Source organism: Zootoca vivipara, chromosome 8 (assembly GCF_965207765.1).
Source record: "Zootoca vivipara chromosome 8, rZooViv2.hap1.1, whole genome shotgun sequence".
Taxonomy (NCBI): Eukaryota; Metazoa; Chordata; class Lepidosauria; order Squamata; family Lacertidae; genus Zootoca; species Zootoca vivipara.
This window is the reverse complement of record NC_142591.1, coordinates 13,016,545-13,041,295: the sequence shown is the minus strand read 5'-3', so window position 1 is coordinate 13,041,295 and position 24,751 is coordinate 13,016,545. Positions and strand designations below refer to the sequence as shown.

Here is a 24,751-nt window from a genome sequence, read left to right as displayed (position 1 = left end):
TATACCCCGGGCAGAACCGGACTCAGGGCGGCTAACACCAATAAAATTACAATAAAACATGAAAGAAAAAAGAAAAAACAGTTCATTGAAATACGGGTTAAAATACAATTTAAAATGCAGCCTCATTTTAGTAGCAGTCCATAAATCAAAACCATAGGGGGAGGGAAACATAAGGGTCCAAACCAAAGGCCAGGCGGAACAGCTCCGTCTTGCAGGCCCTGCGGAAAGATGTCAAATCCCGCAGGGCCCTGGTCTCTTGTGAGAGAGCGTTCCACCAAGACGGGGCCAGTACTGAAAAGGCCCTGGCCCTAGTTGAGACCAATCTAACCACCTTGCGGCTTGGGACCTCCAAAGTGTTGTTAATATTCTGTTGGGAGTTGCCCAGAGTGGGGCATAAATATATTATTATTATTATTATTATTATTATTATTATTATTATAGCTGCTGGGATTCACAGGTGGCAGCTGCTGGCCTTGTGTCCTTCTTGAGGGCTTTGGAAGTTTTAAGCAGAGGTTTGGTGGCCATCTGTCTCAGATCCCTTTGCATTGCAGGGGGTTGGACTAGATGACCCTTGGTGCCTCTTGCAACTCTCCCAATTCTACAATTCTCTGTTTTTCCTTTCGAGAAGCCTACCTTGGTGTAATTTGCAGTCCTTGCCACTAGGTGCTGCTACGGCGACTGCTTGCAAGTGGTTTGCCAAGATAAGTACTGTACAAGGTATAACTTTGATCCTTCCTCCCCTCTTTTTTTGTTTTTCTTTTTAGGTTTCGCTGCATTCCTTGATGGCAACGCTAAGCACCTCCAACCCTTTCTTTGTTCGCTGCATCAAGCCAAACATGGAGAAGGTAAGGTTTAAGCTTTTAAGATTGCATTTGCCTTCGATCTTTCTGCCAGGTGACCATGGAACGATGGCTTAACCTTGTTTTTTCATGATCACCACTACCTATAGAACAGCAAGATTCTGCTTCTAATCTCTGAGATTCTAAGTCGTTGTAAAAGCTGGCCAACCTTCGGCATCGTGTCCTCTGCGGTCCTTAATTGTTGGTTTACCTTACGCTTGCTGTGTGTGCTGTAGAAATTATACTGCTTTTCTGAAATCCTCTAACTGATAGATGAAACAGTTGGCAAAACAGCAGCTTTTACTAAGGGTGAGCAGAAACCTTTGCTTGCAATTTTTTGGTCTTGTGAGACACCCCTCAGGCTGCAATCATGTACAATCAGAAGTAAGCCTCAATTAGTTCAATCCTGCTAACTCCCAGGTAAGGTGGAAAGCACTTCCATCTCTCTTCTAAGTTTATCGTTGATTTTATGTTTTAAAGGACTGAAAGGGTTGTTTTCATGTTTTTTTACTAATAGTTTATTGTTTTGTTCTCTTTGCAAACTGCTTTGAGGTTGTTTTTTCATAACCATCAAGTGGTATATAAGTTTTATGAAGTAAATACAGTCATACCTCGGAAATTGAACGCCTTGCGAGTCGAAGTAAATACAGTCATACCTCGGAAATTGAACGCCTTGCGAGTCGCACATTTTGGCTGCCAAACGCCGCAAACCAGGAAGTGAGTGTTCTGGTTTGCAAATGTTCTTTGGAACCCGAATGTCCGACACGGGTTCCGTGGCTTCTGATTGGCTGCAGAAGCTTCCCGCAAGCCAATCGGAAGCCACACCTTGGTTTCCGAACATTTTGGAAGTTGAACGGACTTCCGGAATAGATTCTGTTCGACTTCCAAACTTTAAAACTACTTAAAGCAGATCTTAGTTTAATTTATAGGTCATTGATAGCTACTTGCTAAATTTTAAACAATGCCCACGTTTTGCTCAAGAGTTTAAACCAGCGGTTTTCAAACTTCCAGGGGGCTCTTTCCATTTTGAGGCCTCCTAAGAAATCACAGCGCCATGTAGAGGAACTGTGGGGAATATTCTCATAATCTGTTCATATGAGGCCTTGGCCAGACCTGCTGAGTGTCTTGCTGCCTCCTCAGATTAATCAAGGAGGCATCTTGGCACCCACCCACTTCTCTGTAGCTCTTCAGGAAAAGATGGATCTTTGGCCATTCCTGACCTTCTCAATGAGGAACTCGTGATAAGCTTCCAAGGAACCCAGGAGCTTCTTGGAACTCTATCTCTGGCTTAGATTCCAGTACTTATAGAAATAAACTTTTTCTTTCTTTCTTTCTTTCTTTCTTTCTTTCTTTCTTTCTTTCTTTCTTTCTTTCTTTCTTTCTTTCTTTCTTTCTCTCTCTCTCTCTCTCTCTCTCTCTCTCTCTCTCTCTCTTTCTTTCTTTCTTTCTTTCTTTCCTCCTCCTCCTCCTCCTCCTCCTCCTCCTCCTCCTCCTCCTTTTTTGACAAAGTAATAATCATAAATAAATAAATAAGAATAAAAATGTGCACCCCACCCACGAGACCATTCCATTGTGACTATACAACCTCCCAGAATTTCAACACTTCTTTTGATGGTTTGACCCCTTTCCGTTTTAAAAAATACGAATTCTACAAACACCTTCCATATCTCAAGATCATGATGCCCATGCGTATTTAAAGTCTGGAGACATTGGAGACGGGGCTGGAAATATGAAGAATATTTATTACTGAGTTAGGCTTACATTCCGCCTTTCCTCTAATGAGGAGCCCAAGGTGGCTTACCAAAAACAAAAACAAAAACCAGGCATGTATACACAACACTCTTGCAGCATTTTTTAAGCGGAGACATACCCAACATTTTCCTAAAAAGAAAATACAAGGCAATACAAGGGGCAAGTACTAGAAAACGAGAGACTGTCCTTACTAAATAGGTATCACTTTGAGTGTTTTCCCCTTTCCCCTTTCCAGACCCCTTTCCAAGTGTCCCTGTTTTCCAAGGACAGTTTCTGATTTGATCCTGGAATGTCCTGCTTTTCCTTAGGACGTCCCTACTTTCATTGGAGAAATCTTTGAGGGCATGGAGTTATCCGACCCCTGAGCCATCTAAAAGCAGCCTTGTATAGGGAACGGTTTTTTAAAAAAAGGTTTCGCTATGTTTTTACATATGTTGGAAGCTGCCCAGTGTGGCTGGGGCAATGTAGTCAGATGGGTGGGGTGTAAATAGTCATTATTCTTATTAAGGTAAAGGTAAAGGATCCCTGAACGGTTAAGTCCAGTCAAAGGCGACTGTGGGGTTGCGGTGCTCATCTCGCTTTCAGGCCAAGGGAGCTGGCGTTTGTCCACAGACAGCTTTCCAGGTCATGTGGCAAGCATGACTAAACTGCTTCTGGTGCAATGGGACACTGTGACGGAAGCCAGAGCTCACGGAAATGCCGTTTACCTTCCTGCCACAGCAGGGATTTGAACCGCTGTGGTCTAAACCACTGAGTCTCTTAGACTTGCCGATCAGAAGGTTGGCGCTTTGAATCCCCACCAAGCGGTGAGTTCCCGTTGCTCTGTCCCAGCTCCTGCCAACCTAGCAGTTCGAAAGCATGCCAGTGCAAGTAGATAAATAGGTACTACTGCAGCGGAAAGGCAAACAGCATTTTCATGCGCTCTGCTTTCTGTCACAGTGTTCCGTTGCACCAGAAACGGTTCGGTCATGCTGGCCACATGACCTGGAAAGCTGTCTGTGGACAAAGGCTGGCCCCCTCGGCCTGAAAGCGAGATGAGCGGCGCAACCCCATAGTTGCCTTTGACTGGACTTAACCGTCCAGGGAACCTTTACCTTATTCTTATTACGAATGGGGACATCCCTATTTTCATCAGAGAAATGTTGGCAGATACGCCATTCATTTCTTTGTGGCAACGGATCTGCGAGCAAGGCCTGTGAACAAGAGATATGGTTCACCATTCTACACGGAATGAGAGACAACACTTTTGTGCCTCAACACATACACATCAGGCTGTGAGCCAGCCTACAGGACAGAAATGGCACATGTTTCTCCGGATGTCTGCCTTTTCCCTGCTAGCTTGAAGTCTTGGCTACGAAAAGGCTTCCCTTGTGCTTGGCTTGGCAGAGAGTTGACGACAGGTGTAAAGTTTTAATTGGAAGGGACTCCCGGTGGGGATGATCAGCTTGTATGAGCCGCTCACGTCGTTGGAAGGAAACATGGCTCCCGCTCGACTAGGGATAAAGTATCTTTTTGAGATCTCGATCATTTCTCTCAGTCCGCTGGATTTGGCCGAAGGCATTATATTTCCTTTTCACAATGGGAAGAATGTTGTGCATCAGGGTTTAAAGGAATGTTGGGGGCTGGGTGGGTCGAAGCTTTCTTTGAGTAGTTGTCTAGACAGGGCACTGTTCCCCCTTGTCATGTGTAACCACCATATGAGTGCTTTTCAAGATGACTCATGAGTTAAGCCAGAGCTTTTATGAGGAACAAGATTCTATAGGATGTGGGAGGTCAGTCGGGGACAGAAAAAGGAGACAATACAAGAACCCTCCTCACCTCCCTCAAAAGAATGACTAAGCAAGGCCTGCCATAGACACACAGCTCTGTATTATGCCTGCCATGGTCTGAAAGGCTGATGACTGATGAATGTTTTAAATGGACTGACAATGTTCATTGCCAAGAGAATGTTTTGGTGTCTTTTTTTTTTAAGAAAATCCTTGTCAAAACAACATATTGGACAGCTATAATGCAGCAAAAAAAAAATTCAACCTATTTGTGATTATCTATAGTACGTTACATATTCTTATTTGGGAGGGGCACCAATGCTGTTTGACAAGGGGCAGAGCATCCCCCCCCCCAAAAAAGAAAAGCAATTAATTAGTCTGTTAAACCCATCTGTAGGTGCAGAAATCATTCAGTGTGTCAATATGAATGGAGATCGTTAAAACTGCAGTTGCGATATAAGGGATTGGTATTTGGACTGGAACATACTGTAATTGAAATTTAGGAGATTTTGGAACACTAAAACAAAGAAAATCAGCAAACCATTAATTCTAGCATGCGGGGGACAACCTAAATTGTATAATTTGGCATCTTAATTATTGGTATGGATGCGGGTGGCACTGTGGTCTAAACCACAGAGCCTACCGGTAGGGCCTGTTGATCAGAAGGTCAGCGGTTCGAATCCCCGCGACGGGGTGAGCTCCCGTTGCTCGGTCCCTGCTCCTGCCAACCTAGCAGTTCGAAAGCATGTCAAAGTGCAAGTAGATAAATAGGTACCGCTCCAGCGGGAAGATAAACGGCGTTTCTGTGCACTGTTCTGGTTCACCAGAAGCAGCTTAGTCATGCTGGCCACATGACCCGGAAGCTGTCTGCAGACAAACGCCAGCTCCCTCGGCCAGTAAAGCGAGATGAGCGCCACAACCGCAGAGTCGTCCGCGAGTGGACTTAATGGTCAGGGGTCCCTTTACCTTTACCTAATGATTGGTATTATTAATTGTATTATAATTTGGCATTGTTATAATGAAGCTATTATTGGATTGTTGTAATTAAAAACTAATAAATTATCACAAAATAAATAAATAAAAACAGTCTGTTAAACCAAAATGCTAAATCATCGCAGCTCACATTATCGCTCCCCTCTTTCTCCTCCACCTCCAGCATGGCCAAAAGGAGAACATTGCAAGCTTTAGATGCACCACAGTTCATTCAAACCCTAAGCTATGGTTAATTCAAGCTGTGGGCTGTTGTAAAGGTAAAGGGACCCCTGACCATTAGGTCCAGCCGTGACCGACTCTGGAGTTGCACGCTCATCTCGCATTATTGACCGAGGGAGCCGGAGTATAGCTTCCAGGTCATGTGGCCAGCATGACAAAGCCGCTTCTGGCAAACCAGAGCAGCACATGGAAACGCCGTTTACCTTCCCGCTGTAGCGGTTCCTATTTATCTACTTGCATTTTGACGTGCTTTTGAACTGCTAGGTTGGCAGGAGCTGGGACCAAGCAACGGGAGCTCACCCCGTCACAGGGATTCGAACCGCCGACCTTCTGATCAGCAAGCCCTAGGCTCAGTGGTTTAACCACAGCACCACCTGGGTCCCCCGTGGGCTGTTATAAAGTTGGCAAATTCTTCACAGTTGTGCCAGAGGAGGAGTGGGCAGCATGTGATTCTGAGGCTTGCTGCAACTCATCCTGAGAGTGCAGAATATAGTTTAGTGTTGCGTGTCTCAACAGAGAGAAGGAGCACTTAGATGTGCTGCAACATCGTCACATGTGCTCCAGAGTCGGCGAGCGGTAAAAAAGCAAGGAGCGGGAAGTGCCCACTGTGGAGAGCAAAGTTGGATGGCCATCTGTCATGGATGCTTTAGTTGAGACTCTAGGGGAAATTGCCCTCCCTCCTTCCCATTCCAGAGCAAATAAGCATGTCCCTTCACCAGTTACGGAACACTGGTTGTGTAAGGCAATGTCAAAAGAATACCGAAACTCTGCAAAATGTAAAATGTGCTGAATGGTTGAGACAGGGGGGGGAAATCAACAATTCCTGTTTTTAGGTGTGTGTTGTGCAGTTACTGGTGTTTGAGCTGAGCATCAGAACCGTGTGATTTGGTTTGATGTCACCTGCAAGAGACTGAGGAGCAAAAAGAAATTATTCCCCGTGATTGGGAAGGAATAGCCTAGCAGCTTTTTGGACAGAATCTATGAGCCAGGAGTTATTTTGACGTTTCAGAAACTGGATAGTTCTTGGAAGCAATACTTTTTCAAGTGGGTGGAAGAAGGGTGCGCCTGAGACAACAGAGGCAACATTTTTGGAGACTGATAAGCTATGTCTTCTGTGGCAAATTTCCAAGCACAGTTATCCATTAAGCTCATAATTTGACCTTCATTGAACCCAATGTCCATGGCGCCAGTTGTTTTTTTGTAGGGTAAATACCTTTGTTGGTGTATATCTTATTTTAAAAATGCCTTGTAGGCTCTGAAATACACCCACTGTTCTTCCCAGCCCAGTTTTGAGTTCAGGGTGCAGGCAACCTCTCCAGCTGGCCTTTCCCATTTCTCTAGAATTGCTTTAATATGCAGCAAGTGGTGTGGACTCTTGCTCATTATCTCAGAAGCACATTATAAGGTTGCAGGAATTCATAAAAGTGAACCATGAATGAATTTTTCTGTATATATGGATTGAAGCAGCTGGGAAATCCGAGGTGAGAGACGGCAGGAAGACAAACAGAAAGAAAGCTTTTCCATAGCAGCATTATATTGTGCATAAATCTCTGAGCTGATTATTTGATGTCAGTGGAAGACAATGCCAGTTTTTCTTAGTGCGAATGGGTTCTCTGATGCGTAAGTGCTAGGAAATTTGTTAGTCTTTTTCTTAAGTTATTACTTAAGAAGGTAAGCTATTACTTAAGAAGGGGATGTGGGTGGCGCTGTGGTCTAAACCACTGAGCCTCCTGGGCTTTCCAATCGGAAGGTTGGTGGTTCGAATCCCCGCGGTGGGCTGTCCCAGCTCCCAGTTTGAAAGCATGCCAGTGCAAGCAGATAAATAGGTACGGCTGCGGTGGGAAGGTAAATGGCGTTTCCATGCACTCTGATTTCCGTCACGGTGTCCCGTTGTGCCAGAAACAATTGAGTCATGCTGGCCGCATGATCCAGTAAGCTGTCTGTGGACAAACATCGGCTCCCTCGGCCTGAAAGCGAGATGAGCACCGCAACCCCATAGTCGCCTTTGACTGGACTTAACCGTCCAGGGGTCCTTTACCTTTTTACCTTAACTTAAGAAGACAATGAAGTGCATGGTGCCAGAACTGCCCCCCACCTTTTTCAGATTTTGACATTTGGATCTAGATGTTCAGGGCCAGGACAAAACAGTGGACCTTGTTAATTCCAGAATCTACTGTTTTAAAGGCCATTATTACTGCAGTTTTGACCCACCCTTCCCGCTTGGAACCCATGATATATATTTAACCCTGCATATTATCCCCACAATAGCCCTAAGAGCGTAAGAAGAGATCTGACTATCAGATCAGAGGCCCATCTTGTTCTTACCATGGTCAAGCAAATGTCCATGGAAAGCCCATAAGTAGGACTCTAGGGCAGCAGCACTTTCCCCACTTGTGACTCCTGGCAAGAATTAAGGGGCATATTGCCTGCGATACTGCAGAAGAGCAGAGACCCATCATGCTATATCTCAGTGACTCCGAACCTATGACACGTGTGTCAGACGTGACATGCAGAGCCCTCACTGCTGGCATGCGCCCCATCGGCCCATTCACACTGTTGTTGTTGTCCCCCCCCCCCCATTTGTTCTCCCACTTTGTTGTTGTTGCTGCTGGTAGCCAGAGATTGGTTTTTTAACCCTTTCTGTGCTGTTTTTTCTGGCGCTTTGGCAGACGATGATTGGGTGTAACAGCGTTCATTTTTTAACCCGCTCTGTGCTGGTTTTTTTTGGCGCTTTGGCAGACTATGTCGGTGCTGCGTGTTAGTTCCAGCAAAGGTATTATTCGTCATTTATTTCTGTTCTCTTCCCCCCCCCCAAAAAAGCAAAGCAACTTTTGCACACACACCCCAAAAAAACCCTCCAAAACTTTGGTCAGCAGCTCCCCCCAAAAAGCTCAACAACTCTGGGCACTTTGTGATAAATAAGGGTTTTATGGTTAGGTTAGGTTAAAGAATTAGTTTTTTGGTTTATTAAATACAGTTATATATTACAATTATACATTTTTGTTATTTAAACTATAAATATCGTGAAATTATTGTTTTTGTCTCGAAGTGACACACCACCCGAGTTATGCTTGGTTTTTTAGCGAATTTTGACACACCAAGCTCAAAAGGTTGCCCATCACTGCTATATCTTACTCTCCATATGCCCCAAATGTTGTAACCTCCTTTCCTCAGTTCCCATCAAATTACTGGGCAAAGGGAAGCAGCATCACGTATTGTCAAGGTTAGTACAGTGGTACCTCGGTTGTTGAATGTAATGCATTCTGGAAGACTGTTTGAGTTCCGAAACATTCAAAAACCGAGGCGCAAAGAGCTGCCTGCAAATTCAATTGAGAAAATTGAAAAACACACAGCGGAAGCCGTTCGACTTCTGAGGCGCATTCGAAAACGGAAGCATTTACTTCCGGGTTTTCGGCGTCCGGGTTCTGAAACGTTTGTCAACGGAGACATTCGAGATCCAAGGTACCACTGTACCAAAAAGAACAAAACCACACACACACACAAGGAAAGAGAAAGTCTGGATCTATTGCCTCTGTCATAACCCTTGTGGCCCTTTAGGAAAGGGGGGAAACCACCCTAGAAACTGGGAAGAGACAGGTAAAAACTGAACGCTTGCAGCCTTTTTAATTTTTCAGCCAAATTGGGTCTTTTAGTGACTACCGTATATCCTTAAGCCAGCAAGGGGGGGGGATCACTTGCCCCAGCCAGAGTTCTAGAACTGCGGCTTCGATTTGGATCATGTTCCCCGTGTTGACATGGTAACCGTTCAAGAAGATATGCAGGGCCTTGATGAAAAGCCACCAATAAAGCAGAGGGTAGCTTATTCCCTTCCAGCAAAAATATTTAGAGTTCCTAAAACTCCCAGGCTAGACTTGGTTCGTTTCGAGCCATCTTGCTTGCTTTATCTCCTCAGGTCTCTGAAAGGAATCCGCTGGCTTCAAAAGCTATTTACATTCTCAGCACTCATAAAGAAAGATTAGCCCTTGCAGTTCTCTTGCTTAGGGAGTATGCAACAGTGGCGGCGGCTGAGCCAGCCCTGGCTAGGCATGACTTCCTCTGAGTAGCAGCAGGAATGAATTAAAACAAGCATAGCCAAAGATATCACATGAAGGTCTCCAAATACCAGCAGGCTGAAGAAAGAGCCCTGTTTTTGCGCAAGTTCCAGTGCCTCTGTGTGTTTCATGTGTGCAGCAGCAGCAGCAGCTGCTGTTAAAAGATGCAGTTTTGTCCTACTGATTGAAAGCTAAGAGAGGAAAGTGCTTCAGAAAGGTAAGAAAAATCTCTCAGGGATGTTCGACTTTGGGGCTGAAACTGTAATGACCAAGTTTGTCACAGGGAACATTTCCAGCGGTGTGTTTACTCCAAAGGAAGACTACTAGCACAGAGAGATTTTTTTGAGGCTGCAGAACTTGGGCATTTAAACAAGCTGCTTTTTGTGAGAACGTTTCCACTGTCCCAAGCTGCTTGCCGGTGGACACAAAAGGGAAAGTGATCAAGCACCCCGTGCTTCGCTAAAAGGTCATCAATTGCTTTAATGCACCCGTTGCCTGTGATTTCTGTGGAAACGCCCTCTGAATTCGAAGGCAGTTGGAGTTTCTTTTAAAAGTGTGTGTGTGTGAATTTATGCATGCTTTACTTGCAGTACAATTTGTGTAAAAATTGCAGGAAGGGAGGTGGGTGGAAAACAGTGCCAGATTTATGTATAAGATAAACAAGCTATAGCTTGGGGGGCCCCCAAAAAAATTAAAGGAAAACCAAACCTGGATGTACATTTCCAAAATATAAGATAAAAAACAAATAAAATAAAACCTACATACAGTTAGAGCTTAATAATTATTTCACTATTAATATACAGTGGTACCTCGATTTCCGAATGCCTCGACTTCTGAAGGTTTTGTCTTACGAAGTAAGCAAACCCGGAAGTATTTTCGCCGCGCGTGTGTTTTGCGCACGCGCAGAAGTGCAAAATCGCGCTTTGTGCATGCGCAAAACAGACGCTTCGACATCCGAAGGTTTCGACTCACGAAGAGCGCCGCAGAACAGATCACCTTCGTAAGTCGAGGTACCACTGTACTTCTTCTTAATTGTATTTCACTATTAATATACTTCTTCTAAATTGTATTTCAGTTCAACAATTACTCTGATAAAATACATATTTTGTTATGTGCAAATGGCTTTAGATACCTATTAGGTCCATAAATTACCACCTAGCATTTATTCAACACAAAAAACAGTGACAATTTGTTGTTGACAAAGGACAGCTGGGCATATAAAGGGCCCAGTAGCTTAGGGCCTCATCAAACCTAGATCCGGCCCTGGTAGGAAAGGACGAAAAGCACAAAAGTTGAAAGGGGTTATCGTCCGAATAAGCTTCTTTTATGCATGCTCCCACAAGTCAGAATGCATTTTGCAATCCCTCTGGCAAAACCTGATGGTGCACATTTGTTGAGTCTGGGATGCAGTGTGCACAGCGGAAGACAGAACAGTTTGCTGCCAAAAGAAGAAGATGACTGAGAAAAAACAACAAGGAAATATTGGGCATGACTGACCTTACAAAAAAAGAGATGGAGGGTTATTTGTTTATTTTCAGGTTCATCCCTGGCATATTCCACAATAACTTACAGGGAGCTCACTGGCACTAGAACCTTTAAATGTATAAGGAAGTGTTTAAGGCTGTCTCCTAAGCATGCTTGCCCGAGTTTAAAGAAAATCTGTTTTTGATAAGATATAAATATCTGTATCTTGCTTAAAACCACTTTGAGGTTTATATTACAATCAGTCCATATGGCAGCAAGAAGTCTGCACTTTCCCGAGACGGTAAATTCAAATTGTTCTATCACTGAGATCCAGGATGACATTAGACTAAAAGTGTTTAGTCAAAACTCTCCACTATGACCTGTCCATCTTGGGTGGCCCTGCATGGCATAGCTCATAGCTTCTCTGAGTTATTCAAGCCCCTTCACCACGACAAGGCATTGATCCATGAAGGGGAAAAGCTAGCTGCGTTACTACATTAGTATGGGCATAGTTAGGTTTTCAGGTGGGGTGAAATAGCATAATAATGATAATACACACAATATGGTACTATTATCACTATTGTTGCAAAAAAAAAGAAAGAAATCATACTCTTCGGTAATGCAGTGTAGCTTATTTCTATATGCTAAGTTACTTTTTGTATTTTCCTTAGCTTCAGGCTAGCAGTTATGTGTTACATCTGTAAATTGGGATTCAGACCAAGTTTAACCATTTAGAAAGCATTTTATAACTAAAGCAGCAAATTACTGTTAAAAACATAGGAAGGATTCGTTGAAATCCTCATAGGAGCAACGTGGTAGATTCTGATCTTAATTGTGTACATCACAAATACTTTTCCAAGTGAGGGAGCCAGGCTAAGGTTGGATGGGTAGGAAGGAAGCTAAGCCAAGGTTTGCTCCAAGAAGCACTAGGTGGGGCAGAGAAGAACTGGTTCACAGCTGGCAAGGCTGAGAAACAGGAAGGAGTCTAGCAAGGCTAGGGAACAAAGTAGGAATAAGCAAGAGTGAGGTGGGGTTTTGAATCTTAAGTTGCACACTGGGACCAGTGTCAAAACTTTGCATCTTCATACCTTGTTCCTGTGTAGCTTGCTGAGACTATAGTATGGGGAGTTTAAAAAACAAACAAGCTGGTGAAGTAAGGGTATTCGCTTGAGGCCTAACATAATTAAAACAAACCATGGTTCACAAGCCAACAACAAACCCTGGCTTCATATCATGGTTTGTTGCCAGAAAACTAACTATGGTTAGTCTGCTGGCCTAGGTTTAGACAAACAAAGCACACTTAAGGAAACCATGACTTAGTGTTATGTGTGAACCAGGCCATTATCTCAAGAGGCAGGTCCAGGATTTCCCACAGCTTTTGTTGTCCACTCTAGTTACAAAATCGAATACTAATCAGGTACAGAACCGTTTGCCCTCAATTTGTTGCAGTTGCACAGAAGTTTCAGATCTGAAGTTAACAAGGTGACCTTGCCTCACCGAAGTCAGATGTGCAAAAGTGCATTGCCAATGAGTCTGGAAGTAAACCAAACACCGTCAATTTTGGTTCATTTTTATCAGGCGAGGGTCAAAAAACGCTAGTGGGGGGACCACAGCCGTTCAAACCACTTGTCAACTTCGTGAGGCCACAGTAATTGCGACTGATCCAATAACACGGCGCCATATGGTGCTTTGATCACCTCTCTAAGACTCGTAATAATCGTCACATCCAATTTCGAATGAAACTGAGCGGTCTTACCATCAAAGTGCTTAGCAAATTTCTTACAGCAGACTTTTAAGGGGGCTCTTCCAGCAACCTCATTCACCACCTTTAAAAAGTTCTGCTGGGTGGTTTCTCAATGGTGATTGTGAAGTGAGCATTTTGCTGCTGCTGCTGCTGCTGCAGCCGCCACCACCACATGGTAGCCACAAAAGATTGCTCAAGCCTGTGTTTGGTCAGATTTATTCTGAGATTTTCGCCACTAGTGCCCTAGCAACCATCCCTCTTGCTCCATTGCCCGGAGTCTCCCAGCATACCAAGAAGACATTTAGGTTTGGCAGTGATGAAGAAGGCACTGAGGAGGAGCAATCCTACCAAGAGATGGTTTCATTATGCTGTCCCACAGCAAAACCAGTGTCTCTCAAGTGTCAGCCATGTCAACTGGGAAATCCTCCAGAGAACAGTCGGGAATCCACCAGATTCTGTTTGTGTCCAGGGGTGAACCATCTTAATCACTCTCCCGCCCAGCATGGGAGTAGTCAACCTCAGACAAACCCTTACCAGGTAATGGTCTGTCATTGACATCAGATTCCCTTCCTGTCAAAAACCATACCAAGGTAAAGGGTAAAGGACCCCTGGACAGTTAAGTCCAGTCAATGGCGACTGTGGGGTTGTGGCGCTCATCTTGCTTTCAGACTGAGAGAGCCGGCGTTTGACCACAGAGAGCGTTCTGGGTCATGTGGCCAGCACGGCTAAACCGCTTCTGGCACAACAGGACACCGTGATGGAAACCAGAGTGCACAGAAACGCTGTTTACCTTCCCACCACAGTGGTACCTATTTATCTACTTGCACTGGCGTGCTTTTGAACTGCTAGTTGGGCAGGAGCGGGGACCAAGCAACGGGAGCTCACCCCGTCATGGGGATTCGAACCGCCAACCTTCTGATCAGCAAGCCCAAGAGGCTCAGTTGTTTAGACCATAGCACCACCCGCATGGGAGATGGGAGCTAACGTTAGGCTAATGTACCTTTTCCACTATGTCCTAAGTCAGGGGTTGACAACATTTTCTGGACCAGTTTCAAATATTGAAGAGTGTTACGGGGTGCCAGTTTCAAAATAGCTGCTCTTGGAGGTGGGGTTGTTGTTGTTTAGTCGTTTAGTCGTGTCCGACTCTTTGTGACCCCATGGACCAGAGGATGCCAGGCACTCCTGTCTTCCACTGCCTCCCGCAGGGGAGGATAACACAAAATGGGGAGCAAATGGGAGCACACATGTACACACGGATGCTGTGTCTATGTAAGAATAGTGGAGCATGCTTCGGTACCAGGAAAAATATGCAAGGTGACCACACACACTTTCATCTCACAGAAATGGCTTAAAAGGTACCTGCACATTTTTCATTGTAACTTTCTTTATACGAGGCCTAGATACCTTTTAAAAAAATGAAAGCTCCCATGATCCTTGACCACTGGCCCTGTTAGCTAGGGATCATGGGAGTTGTAGTTCCAAAACATCTGGAGAGCCAAGGTTGCCTATGTCTGGCCTAGGTGGACCAGGGAAAGCCTTTGCAGGCACCAGGTTGGTGACCCTAAATCAGGCTTCCTCAAACTTGGCCCTCCAGATGTTTTCAGACTACAATTCCCATGATCCCTGACCACTGGTCCTGCTAGCTAGGGATCATGGGAATTGTAGGCCAAAAACATCTGGAGGGCCGAGTTTGAGGAAGCCTGCCCTAAATAATGAGTCAGGTGCCCCTTGCAGTTTTTAAAAGTGCCTACCCCTGCTTGTTCTTTAAACTGTTTCTTGGCATTTTCACTGCTAATGATAAAGGGGATTTGTACATAGAAATGCCTTGGGTGTATAAGCCAAAAATTAAAAAAAAACTGAATTAATAGTCTTGGAAAAATTGATAGCTATATACAGCACTGTTTTTCTAGAAAAAGAGATTTTTCAGAACTCACCATGAATCCTTGTTCTCTTATAATGGCAATGGAGCCCACCTGAAAGGTGCTGGAACTGAGTTCTGGCAAGTTCCGGCTTAAAAAAAAAAAGCCCTGGCTATATAATTATTGGATACGTCTCAAATAATTTTGAAGGGCATTAATGCTTAGTGATGTAATCATTGGGGGCGCGGGGGGCGTGTGGTCTAAACCACTGAGCCTTTGGGGCTTGCTGATCAGAAGGTTGGCTGTTTGAATCCCCGTGACGGGGTGAGCTCCCATTGCTCAGTCCCAGCTCCTGCCAACCTAGCAGTTCGAAAGCACATCAAAGTGCAAGTAGATAAATAGGTACCACTCCTGCGGGAAGGTAAACAGTGTTTCCGTGTGCTGCTCTGGTTTCACCAGAAGTGGCTTAGTCATGCTGGCCACATGACCCGGAAAAACTGTCTGCGGACAAACGCCAGCTCCCTCAGCCTGTAAAGCAAGATGAGCGCCACAACCCCAGAGTCATCTGCGACTGGACTTAACTGTCAGGGGTCCTTTACCTTTACCTTTTAATGTAATCATTATGTTAGCAGATGAACAAAGCCATCAAACGTTTTTCACTCTGAATGCCTAATTTTTCATTTTTAAATGCACCAAAGTAATTATCTTTTGATATGTTTTAATTCTCATCGGCAGATCTCCAGACCTGCAGCTTTTTAATGGTCTGATAGAGAGATAAAGCAAATGGCTGAAAGAATTTCTCCACTTCCAGAGAACCACTGATAATTGCCAAGTCGTGTGTGGTGTCAGCTTTCACAAATGAATGGCTGCCCCAAATTCAGCTGAAAGAACAAGGGTACCCATGGAGAGTGTGCCAGCTACCTCAAATTTTGCTTATTTCAGCTAAAAAATACAGCTCTTCATGCCCCTAAGTACAGTATGATAGACTCCAGTCCAAATACTGTAAAGTAACAGCTTTGTTGGAATAATACTGGCAGGAAAATTTCCAAGTAGTTTTCCTGTCAGAATTATTCCAGCAAAGTGGCTCAAGAAATATATTCGGATTTCCTGTGGCTACATAGAACCAAATACGCTGCTTAAAGATTTTTGGAAACATTCAGTGGTATATAAATGTTTTTACATAAATAAATAAGGACACAGTCTTCTGCATGTTTACTCAGAAATAAGTCCAGCTGAATTCAGTGGGATCTGCACTCTTCCCTTTTACATCTCATTAGTTTCGGTAAGATATTAATTTAAACATATGCTTAAATTGAGAGTCCCATGGACTGCAAGAAGATCAAACCTATCCATTCTTAAGGAAATCAGCCCTGAGTGCTCCCTGGAAGGACAGATCGTGAAGCTGAGGCTCCAATACTTTGGCCACCTCATGAGAAGAGAAGAATCCTTGGAAAAGACCCTGATGTTGAGAAAGATGGAGGGCACTAGGAGAAGGGGACGACAGAGGACGAGATGGTTGGACAGTGTTCTCGAAGCTACGAACATGAGTTTGACCAAACTGCGGGAGGCAGTGCAAGACAGGAGTGCCTGGCGTGCTATGGTCCATGGGGTCACGAAGAGTCGGACACGACTAAACGACTAAACAACAACAACAGTGCTTAAATTAGGGGTGTACAAAGTTGTGGGTTTGTTTCTCTCGTTTTCTGGTTTTTCCGATCATTATTTCAGTACGGTACTCCACATTTTCACTTTCGATAGGCACTTACCTAATTTACACCGTTCTGCAAACAGATTCCCCTCACATAATGCATGTTTGTATGTTTTCAAGAATGAGTGCATTTTACTGTGCGCTTTCCTCCCTGACGTAATACACTTTTGTACACGAAATGGGGAAGCGTGAATTCCGAGGGATAGTTGCGTGCCGGTTCGTGGGCGGTTCTTGTGAGGTGCAAAAATTAAGTTCTCCCCAGCCTTTAGCTTAAATCCCTCCCGTGGAAATCAGTAGGTGCTAAAAGTTTGGTTGGCGTGTGTATTAAATGTCATGCCAATACAGACAGCAGATATTAGCACCTGCCGAAAAAGTATTCTCAAAGTTGTTTGCTGACAGCCCATACCTGTGGCTCAGATCCCTGTAAACAGGTGCATATGTTCCACTGAAGGCCAATAAGATTAGGAACTGTTAATCCTTTTTTTCTAAACCGGGGGGGGGGGAGCTAAGTTACAATAAATTCTTCCTTGGCTGTGTTGTGCTGGCTGGCAACAAAGAGACATGAACTGCAGCCCAGCAAAACTCCACCCGGCACTTAACCACTTGCTGTAGTGAGAGAGCTGTATTATTGCTTGCATGCTTCAGCTCAATACTGCTGAGGCAGTCCCTAAGGGACACACAAGGTAAGCCGCCATTTCTTCAATTGCATTAAGCTTGGCTTAATGTGGGTTAGGTGCAGACCTAGGTGTTCGTTCTCTGCTAACCACGGTGTACAGATTAAGCGGAGCGGGTGGCATGTGCTGATCAGAAGGTCGACGGTTCAAATCCCCGCAACAGGGTGATAGGTAGGTAGGTAGGTAGATCCACAGTAGGTAGATGTCATGAGTGCGGTTGGCACTCTGGTCTAAACCACAAAGCCTCTTGGACTTGCCAATCAGATGGTCAGCGGTTCAAATCCCCGCGACAGGGTGAGCTTCCGTTGATCTGTACAATTAATTCTCTGAATGAAGGAAGCCCCCAGCTGTTGTGAGGGTGCCAAGTTGTGTGATGAATACTAGCAGGTGGCCGATATCATTTGATCCCTACCCTTGCGTGCTTAAGGGAGGGAAGGAGACATGGTATTGAGAGATCAGGGTGGAACTAAGGAGCCCTGAATCACAATTAGGATGTGTGAGTGCCGAGGCCACTAGGCTTTTCAGTCCTAAATCATAACAGTTTGAAATGAAAGGAGCTCTATGAGCTTACCAAGGGGATGGGAATAAATTTGGCCTTTGAATGCTGCCTGACCTTTGGTTTCCTAGCAACACAAAGCTGTTCAGTGGAATATTTTGGAGGTTCCTGATTTAAACATATCAAATATTAGCTTTGTGCTAAGGCTGGCGAATTTCCCATTTTGGCTAAGCTACAGGGAAAGCTCCAGAATTGTGCCAAATTGTTCCCCTTCTCCTTCCAAAATCCATTGGAATTGTCAGGCACATGTTTACCTGTTGAATAAAAGCGCCAAGCATCCGGTCCCCCGATTCAGTAGCTTTGTCTAGTACCCATTTTGCTTCATGAATTCAGAGATGTTCTCTGCAGGAACAGACTATCATAGAGAAGCATTTCCTTCATGAAATAGGATGGTCTTTCATTAGTTTTTAGTGTGCCTACCAATGGGGTTCAGTGGATTGAGCAGAACCAGTGGACAACTGAAGTTGTGTTCTAGCGAATAAGAAAAGCCATCACAGGTGAACCTCAAGTAGGCACAGACGGGTCACAAGTTCACAGCTCATCAGCCATCCACAGTGAACCACTAGATTGTCATTAAAATGCCAGTTTCTTCTTCATTGGTGATCACTCGTAGCCGAGTAAGTTTGTCTTCCATGAGCATGGTCTTAACAGTGAGTCCATAAGTGACTGTGGAGGCCAATTCTAGATCCACATGTCCTTCCACAGTGGGGACATAGGTTTCCGGGCGGGAGTTGATCATGGTGAGGGTTTGCCAAGTGGGCCTTCCTCTTAGAACATTTCTCCCTTTCTTCCTGAGTTAGAGCGTCTTCAAAGCTTTTGAATATTAAATCATGAGTTGTCTCCTGCTTCTTTCCAGTATCTTAAAAGGCGCCCATTTTAACATTTTTTGTTATGTTATTATTATTATTATTATTATTATTATTATTATTATTATTATTTATATGCTGCCCATCTGACTGGGTTGAACCAGCCACTCTGGGCAGCTCCCAACAAAAGTATTAAAAGCACAATAAAAGATCAATTATTTGAAACTTTCCTGAACAGGTCTGCCTTCAGATGCCTTCTAAAAGTCAAATAGTTGCTTATCTGTCTTACATCTGATGGGAGAGCTTTCCATATACATAAAGATACCTAACTGACTTAAATGGCAAATGGGTAATAAAAGACAGAAGGTTAATACTTGATTGGTTTACAGCTTACAATGTCTAGACTACCTAGATACAAAACGAGTTGCACATTGACATTTGAAGTAAGTGGGAATCTGAACCGGAGAGGTCCAGGATAAGGCAAGATTTTGACAGGAAAACGGAGACTGTTGGCAAAACCTGTTCATATGGTGTAAATAATCCCCCGTCACTATGAGATGGAAGTGCCATAAAGTCTTACGGCCTTTGTTTGCATGCCGTGCAAGGGGAGAGTGCACCTGTCAGTTTAAGCTTGGGACCTTGTGTTAGGGATGGCACAGTTCTTGTTCCGACACGTGGCAGAGACCTCCTGCCCATTGCCATAAACAAAAATGCTCCCTGGTCATCGGGAGTTAGGTGGGAGAGGACATCTGCCTCTTAATTAATGTTTCACAGCATGGCGCTGTGTGTGTGTGTGTGTGTGTGTGTGTGTGTGTGTGTGTGTTTCAAATGGACAAATCTGCGACTATCCGAAAGCCTGATTGATTTTTCTTCCGAGGAAGACCACTGACCGATGACAGTGTGGCGAAAGCTGGAGAGGACAGATTGAGGCTTTTCCAGCAGGGGCTGTAGGCTTTAATTAGGGTGACCTTAGATGAAATGGCAACAGACTTTTCACAGGTGGGGACTGCCAGCGTTTCCAGCTGGGGTCTGGAGACGTGCTGCCAGTTTTAGTAAGGCGTGTCAGTCCCAAAGCTAAAGCGAAATCTTAAATCACCCCCAGCCCTGAAGCTAAAGAACAAGGCACCCCTAAATCTCCTCCCCACCCCCATTAATTTGAACAGCTTCTGTTTTGAATGGGTAAGCGGTCATCCCACATCTTTGGCTGACTTTGCCATCACTATCATATCTCACACAAACACAGTTTAGGTCAATTTTTAAGGGTTTTTTAGCCTATGAATAAACTTTTTTCAATTTGAGTTACAGTGGCACCTTGGTAGTCGAACGCCTTAGTTGTCGAACAAATCGGCACCTGAACGTCGCAAACCCGGAAGTGAGTGTTCCAGTTTGCGAACGTTTTTTGGAAGCCCAACATCCGACACGGCTTCTGATTGGCTGCAGGAAGCTCCTTCAGCCAATCGGAAACAGCGCCTTGGTTTTCGAACCGTTTCTGGAGTCGAGCGGACTCCTGGAACGGATTAAGTTTGGGAACCAAGGTACGACTATAAATGCTGCCAGTAGCTTTTCGGAGGCAGCGGTGTAGAATCTCTGTCCACCATAAACACATTCCAACTCCAATGCCTGGGCCATGAATCGCCTTTGAGACTGCACCTCACATGCACAATGCTTTAAGATGTGTATCAAGTGCTCTGCACCAGGATTCATCATTGCCAGCAGCATTGCGCCATTTGCCGGCACCCAGGGCGTGCGCAGAGTACAGAGGGTGAACAGAACCGACTGTGCCAGTCCAGTCCTTGCCACCAATGCCATTGGGTGGGCGCCAAGCAGGAGTGGGACAGGGAGGAGGAAGGAGCCCAGCCAACCATTGTGGCCCTCGGGGGGCAAATCACCTCAACGCTGGCCAGGCAACCATTCAGCAAGGGGCCCCAGAAACCCTCGGTGGCAGGCAAGGCAGGATGGGGGTCGGGGGGGGGAGGACCTGGTTTGCTCCATCTCAAAATCATGCACTTGGGGCTATGCCCCCCTGCTTCCCCCCCCCACTACCCCCCTGATCACCACAGTATACCAGGATGACCTAAGCAAGGAATAGAACCTTTGAGATTGCTGTGGAATAGCCTTCCAGCAGAGAATTTTCAGCAAAACCCATATCTGTTTAGAAGTAGAAAAACTTAACTCTGCAAGATAGTGCTTGGGAGTTTATTTGAAAGCTACTGTTTTATGGACCTTTGTTATTTTGATCATTTTAATGGAAACAGTGTTGTTGTTGTTGTTGTTGTTTTACGTTGTTTTACTTTCTTTGACCACATGAGAAGGCAGGATATAAATTAGTGATGGGAAAATCTTTGGAGGTGCCAATGGCCCTTGGGGGTCGTCCCCTCCCATGATAATCATAGGAGGACTGAGGCTGAGAGTGTCTCGGATAGATTTGAACCAGGGATTTCCTGATTTGTAGCTCTTAGTCACTACAGAACACCTGACATACAGACTTTGAAAGTACCAAAATACTCTTTAGGTCATTGTCTAGCCGCAAGCCAGGACCACCCACCTCAGAACAATTCACCCCAGGGTTAAGCAGAACTTAGATCAGAATCTGCTGGTGGCTTTTTGGGTAATCAATAAGGGTTTCTGACTCCCAGTTGTCTAACGTTAGCAAAAACTTAACACACAAACATCCTCAAAAAACTACGTTGATAGTGGGGGATGCTCGGGGAGGGGAAACAAGGAGTGGATTTTTATATCGAATTTGTGAGTTTGGCTCTGTACCGCTCACAAATCCCCAAACAGAGCCATGTGCTCAGAGGCACCCTGTCCCTTGATTCTTTGTGCATATCCGCCAACCTGAGTCACAATTTTGCATTGGCTCTGGTTGGTAGACCTCAGGGTTCTAGCAAAAAAAACCATGACAACCGAGTAGATCCCACAAACCTGATGACTGCCCACCTCTGCTTTAAACTACCCAGACCACATGTGTTCATAGCTGGAGCATGGTAAAGAAAATGCTGTGTAAGCGAAGAGCTGCAGATTACTCAAGCAAGGAGGCTGAGTCATCACACACACACACAGCGCAACTTGCAAGCCAGTCTGACTTGGAGAAGAACCCACATCAGTAATGAATAATCAGACCCTCAGTTTCCATTGGGTTGCAACTGCTTGCCACCTACAGTTGGCTTGTAAATTACACCCCTGCCCGAAGAAGTAGGTTTTAAGGGGGGGGGGAGACCTGTCCTCCGGAGAGCCACAACTCTGAGACGCACCAACAGAAAAACCACAAGGTAGGTTGCAGATATTTCTCTCTTTCAGTCTTGTTCCCGGTGGTAGTGGTCAGGTTCCGAGAGATGTCTGAAGAATGCGATTCCTTAGCTCTTGTAGTTTAATCATGATAATCTTCCTTTTTCAGTTTCCCTTTATTATTAATATATTTTAAATAATCATAAATAAATAAGGATAGAAATGTGCACCCCACCCCCGAGACCACTCCATTGTAACCACCCAACCTCCCAAAATTGCAACACCTCTTGCGACGGTTTGGCCCCTTTCCGTTTAAACAGTACAAATTCTACAAACACCCTCCATATGCCCTCAAAACCGTTTCTCCTGTGTATTCCCCGCCTTACCATAATGGCACATGTTATTTTATCATTAATAGCTATATCCCACACCTCTTTATACCATTCTTCCATTTTATATTCTGCTTGCCCCTTCCACCTCCTAGCAGTTTCCCATTTTTAAGGGCCCTGTTTTAGCCATTGCCCCTGTGCTGTGGGCTTGTTACTAAGCAGCTCCTTTTCTCTTGCCCATCTCTGCAGCACAGAGCCCAAGAAGCTGTTGCTCTTGTCCCCTCTCTCATTTGCATCCTTTTCTGTGCAGCCCCCACCCCATCAGAAGCCAAAGCCACACCAGGGCTAATTATCCTCAGAAAGGGAGGGGTTGCCATGGCAACTGAGCACTTTTTAAAGCACCAGGAATAGTCTTCATCATTGTTCAGTGTGCACGAAAAAGGTCAGCTTGGCGAGTTGCGCTCGCGATGCCGCTAAAATGGTGAGTTGATAACTGAGCTTTATGACACCACTGTTATGAGTCGAATTTCTTTGGTTCTCAGCTTGCAAGAACAGACACAGCAACGTATTTCCACGGGAAAGGGACTCGTGGGAAGCAAAGGAGATCTTTCTCTCCGCTCCTAAATTTGTTGCTGTTGCAGAGAGAGGTGTTTGAAAGTTAAGACTCCAGTGATGTAAACTGGCTGTTTTGTTTCATCTCCGAATATAAGTGTTTCGATGAATAGAAAACTAGCATAGTTTGTCTCCCTGGTGGGCTAACATGACTTTGATATTGTCGGGTTCAGATCTGCTCCGCTCATGCGTTGTACGATCCTGAGATTTATTTCAGGTCAAAGACACATAGGGAATTGGAACCTGCGATTAGGGAAAAAATGCAACTTTATCTGTGCTTTGTATGAAATGTATTCTTTGAAAAGGTTTTACATGAATCAATTTTGTTACAGGGAAGCATAATTATTAGGGAGAAGTGACTTTCATGTATTGAAACATACTCTTGTTTCCTAAAGTATTTTGAGCACATTTCCTCGTCCTGATCATAGACATATTTGATTGCATGTTGAAAATGTAACTTATTATTGAACGTGAATGTTTTCGTAAGGCAGAACACATGAGTAAGTTCATTTAACTATGAGGACAGCTTCCATGGTATCAATTAATCACATGAAGCTCAACATCGGAGTTCCACATGATTTTTATACTGGAAACTTGAAGTGTGCTCATTCACTGACTCACTGCTGTCTGAACTCATGTATACCCCACAAAATACTTTTCAATAGCCTTGCCAGATTTAATCGTAAATAGAAGAAATCCTTTACTATGCCTTTTTAAACTATAGTTCTCTGAAATTGATAGTAGACAGTAAATGTGTTTAACGAAAAGAAAGGCAGCAAAAAAACCCCACAACTAAAAAAAAAAACATTACATGTTACATTAGTGTCCCTTTAAAAAATGCCCCCCCCCCCGATTTTTAGTTGGAATATTTAACATAATTTGTCTCCTGACTCTGCATTCTTAAGTCAATTTTCTGTCCGAGGCCATCTGTAGAACACACTTCATTGCACCCTTAATACCCCACCCCCCTTTTTAAAGGAGCATTTTTTTGTATAAATAAGCTAATTCTCAGGCGTTCCTAAAGGAATTAAGTCCATATTTTGTGTCAGTGGCATTTGACTCGCAAGCGGGATTTGATTACCTCTTGGGAATACAAATCAGGGCATTTAATTTCCCCCAAAGGCTCGCAGCAGTTCCTTTAGAGATGCTATTATATTGTATCATTGCCAAAGCTCTTTTATACTCTGCCATTACTGTCAACAGTTTGGAATTGCTAAATAGCAATGAGCAGGAGTGAGATGGGATTGCTGATCGGATTAAGTAGCGACTGAGGCTCTAAATGGGGGGCTGGGGATTACCTCTGTAATTGTTCCTTTGGTTTACTGCCTTTGGAAGCCAGGTTGCTACCTTCTCTTAATTGGCCCTGTTGCTGCGCCTTTAACAACAGCCCAACACACATCTTTTTCAACCACCTGTCTCCTTGCCTCCCCCAAACCCACCTGCTCAATTTCTGGATCTCAGGCACAAAAGTAAAGGCATTAAAAAAATAAAAAGCAAGCTCAGAGCCCCATTCTGAAGAAGAGGGGAACTTAATAGTTCTTAAAGCTGATGTCATTTTACATTTTGTATTTGTGTACAGATGTTGTTGTTGTTTAGTCGTTTAGTCGTGTCCGACTCTTCGTGACCCCATGGACCAGAGCACGCCAGGCACTCCTGTCTTGCACTGCCTCCCGCAGTTTGGTCAAACTCATGTTCGTAGCTTCGAGAACACTGTCCAACCATCTCGTCCTCTGTCGTCCCCTTCTCCTTGTGCCCTCAATCTTTCCCAACATCAGGGTCTTTTCCAAGGATTCTTCTCTTCTCACGAGGTGGCCAAAGTATTGGAGCCTCAGCTTCACGATCTGTCCTTCCAGGGAGCACTCAGGGCTGATTTCCTTAAGAATGGAACAGATTCCAGAGCACAAATTTTAGCGTTCTCTCGTGGTGCCTGAAGTGTGCAAAGTGTAAAAGGCTGGTCTGTGTTCTCCCTTTAAAGGTCTCAGAGGCTGGTACTGCCATCTTTTCCCTGTGGTTAAGATTTTAAACAGCATTTACATGTGTGAATCCACATTAGACAAGGGGTATGCCTCTTTTGAATTTAGGCATTTGTCTCCACAGGCTCATCCTAAGCCTCATACTTGTAACCAGTGTTAGAAATTCAGGTATATAAA

General features: G+C 44.5%; 1 protein-coding gene across 1 annotated transcript in view; it reads left to right on the top strand.

Moving 5' to 3' along the window:
- The window catches only part of MYO10 (myosin X), a 184,400-nt gene that overhangs the window by 129,717 nt on the left and 29,932 nt on the right, over nt 1–24,751 (top strand). The window contains exon 19 of the mRNA XM_035125884.3: nt 765–845. Coding sequence (XP_034981775.3) covers nt 765–845 — 81 coding nt within the window. The remainder of the gene's footprint in view (nt 1–764; nt 846–24,751) is intronic.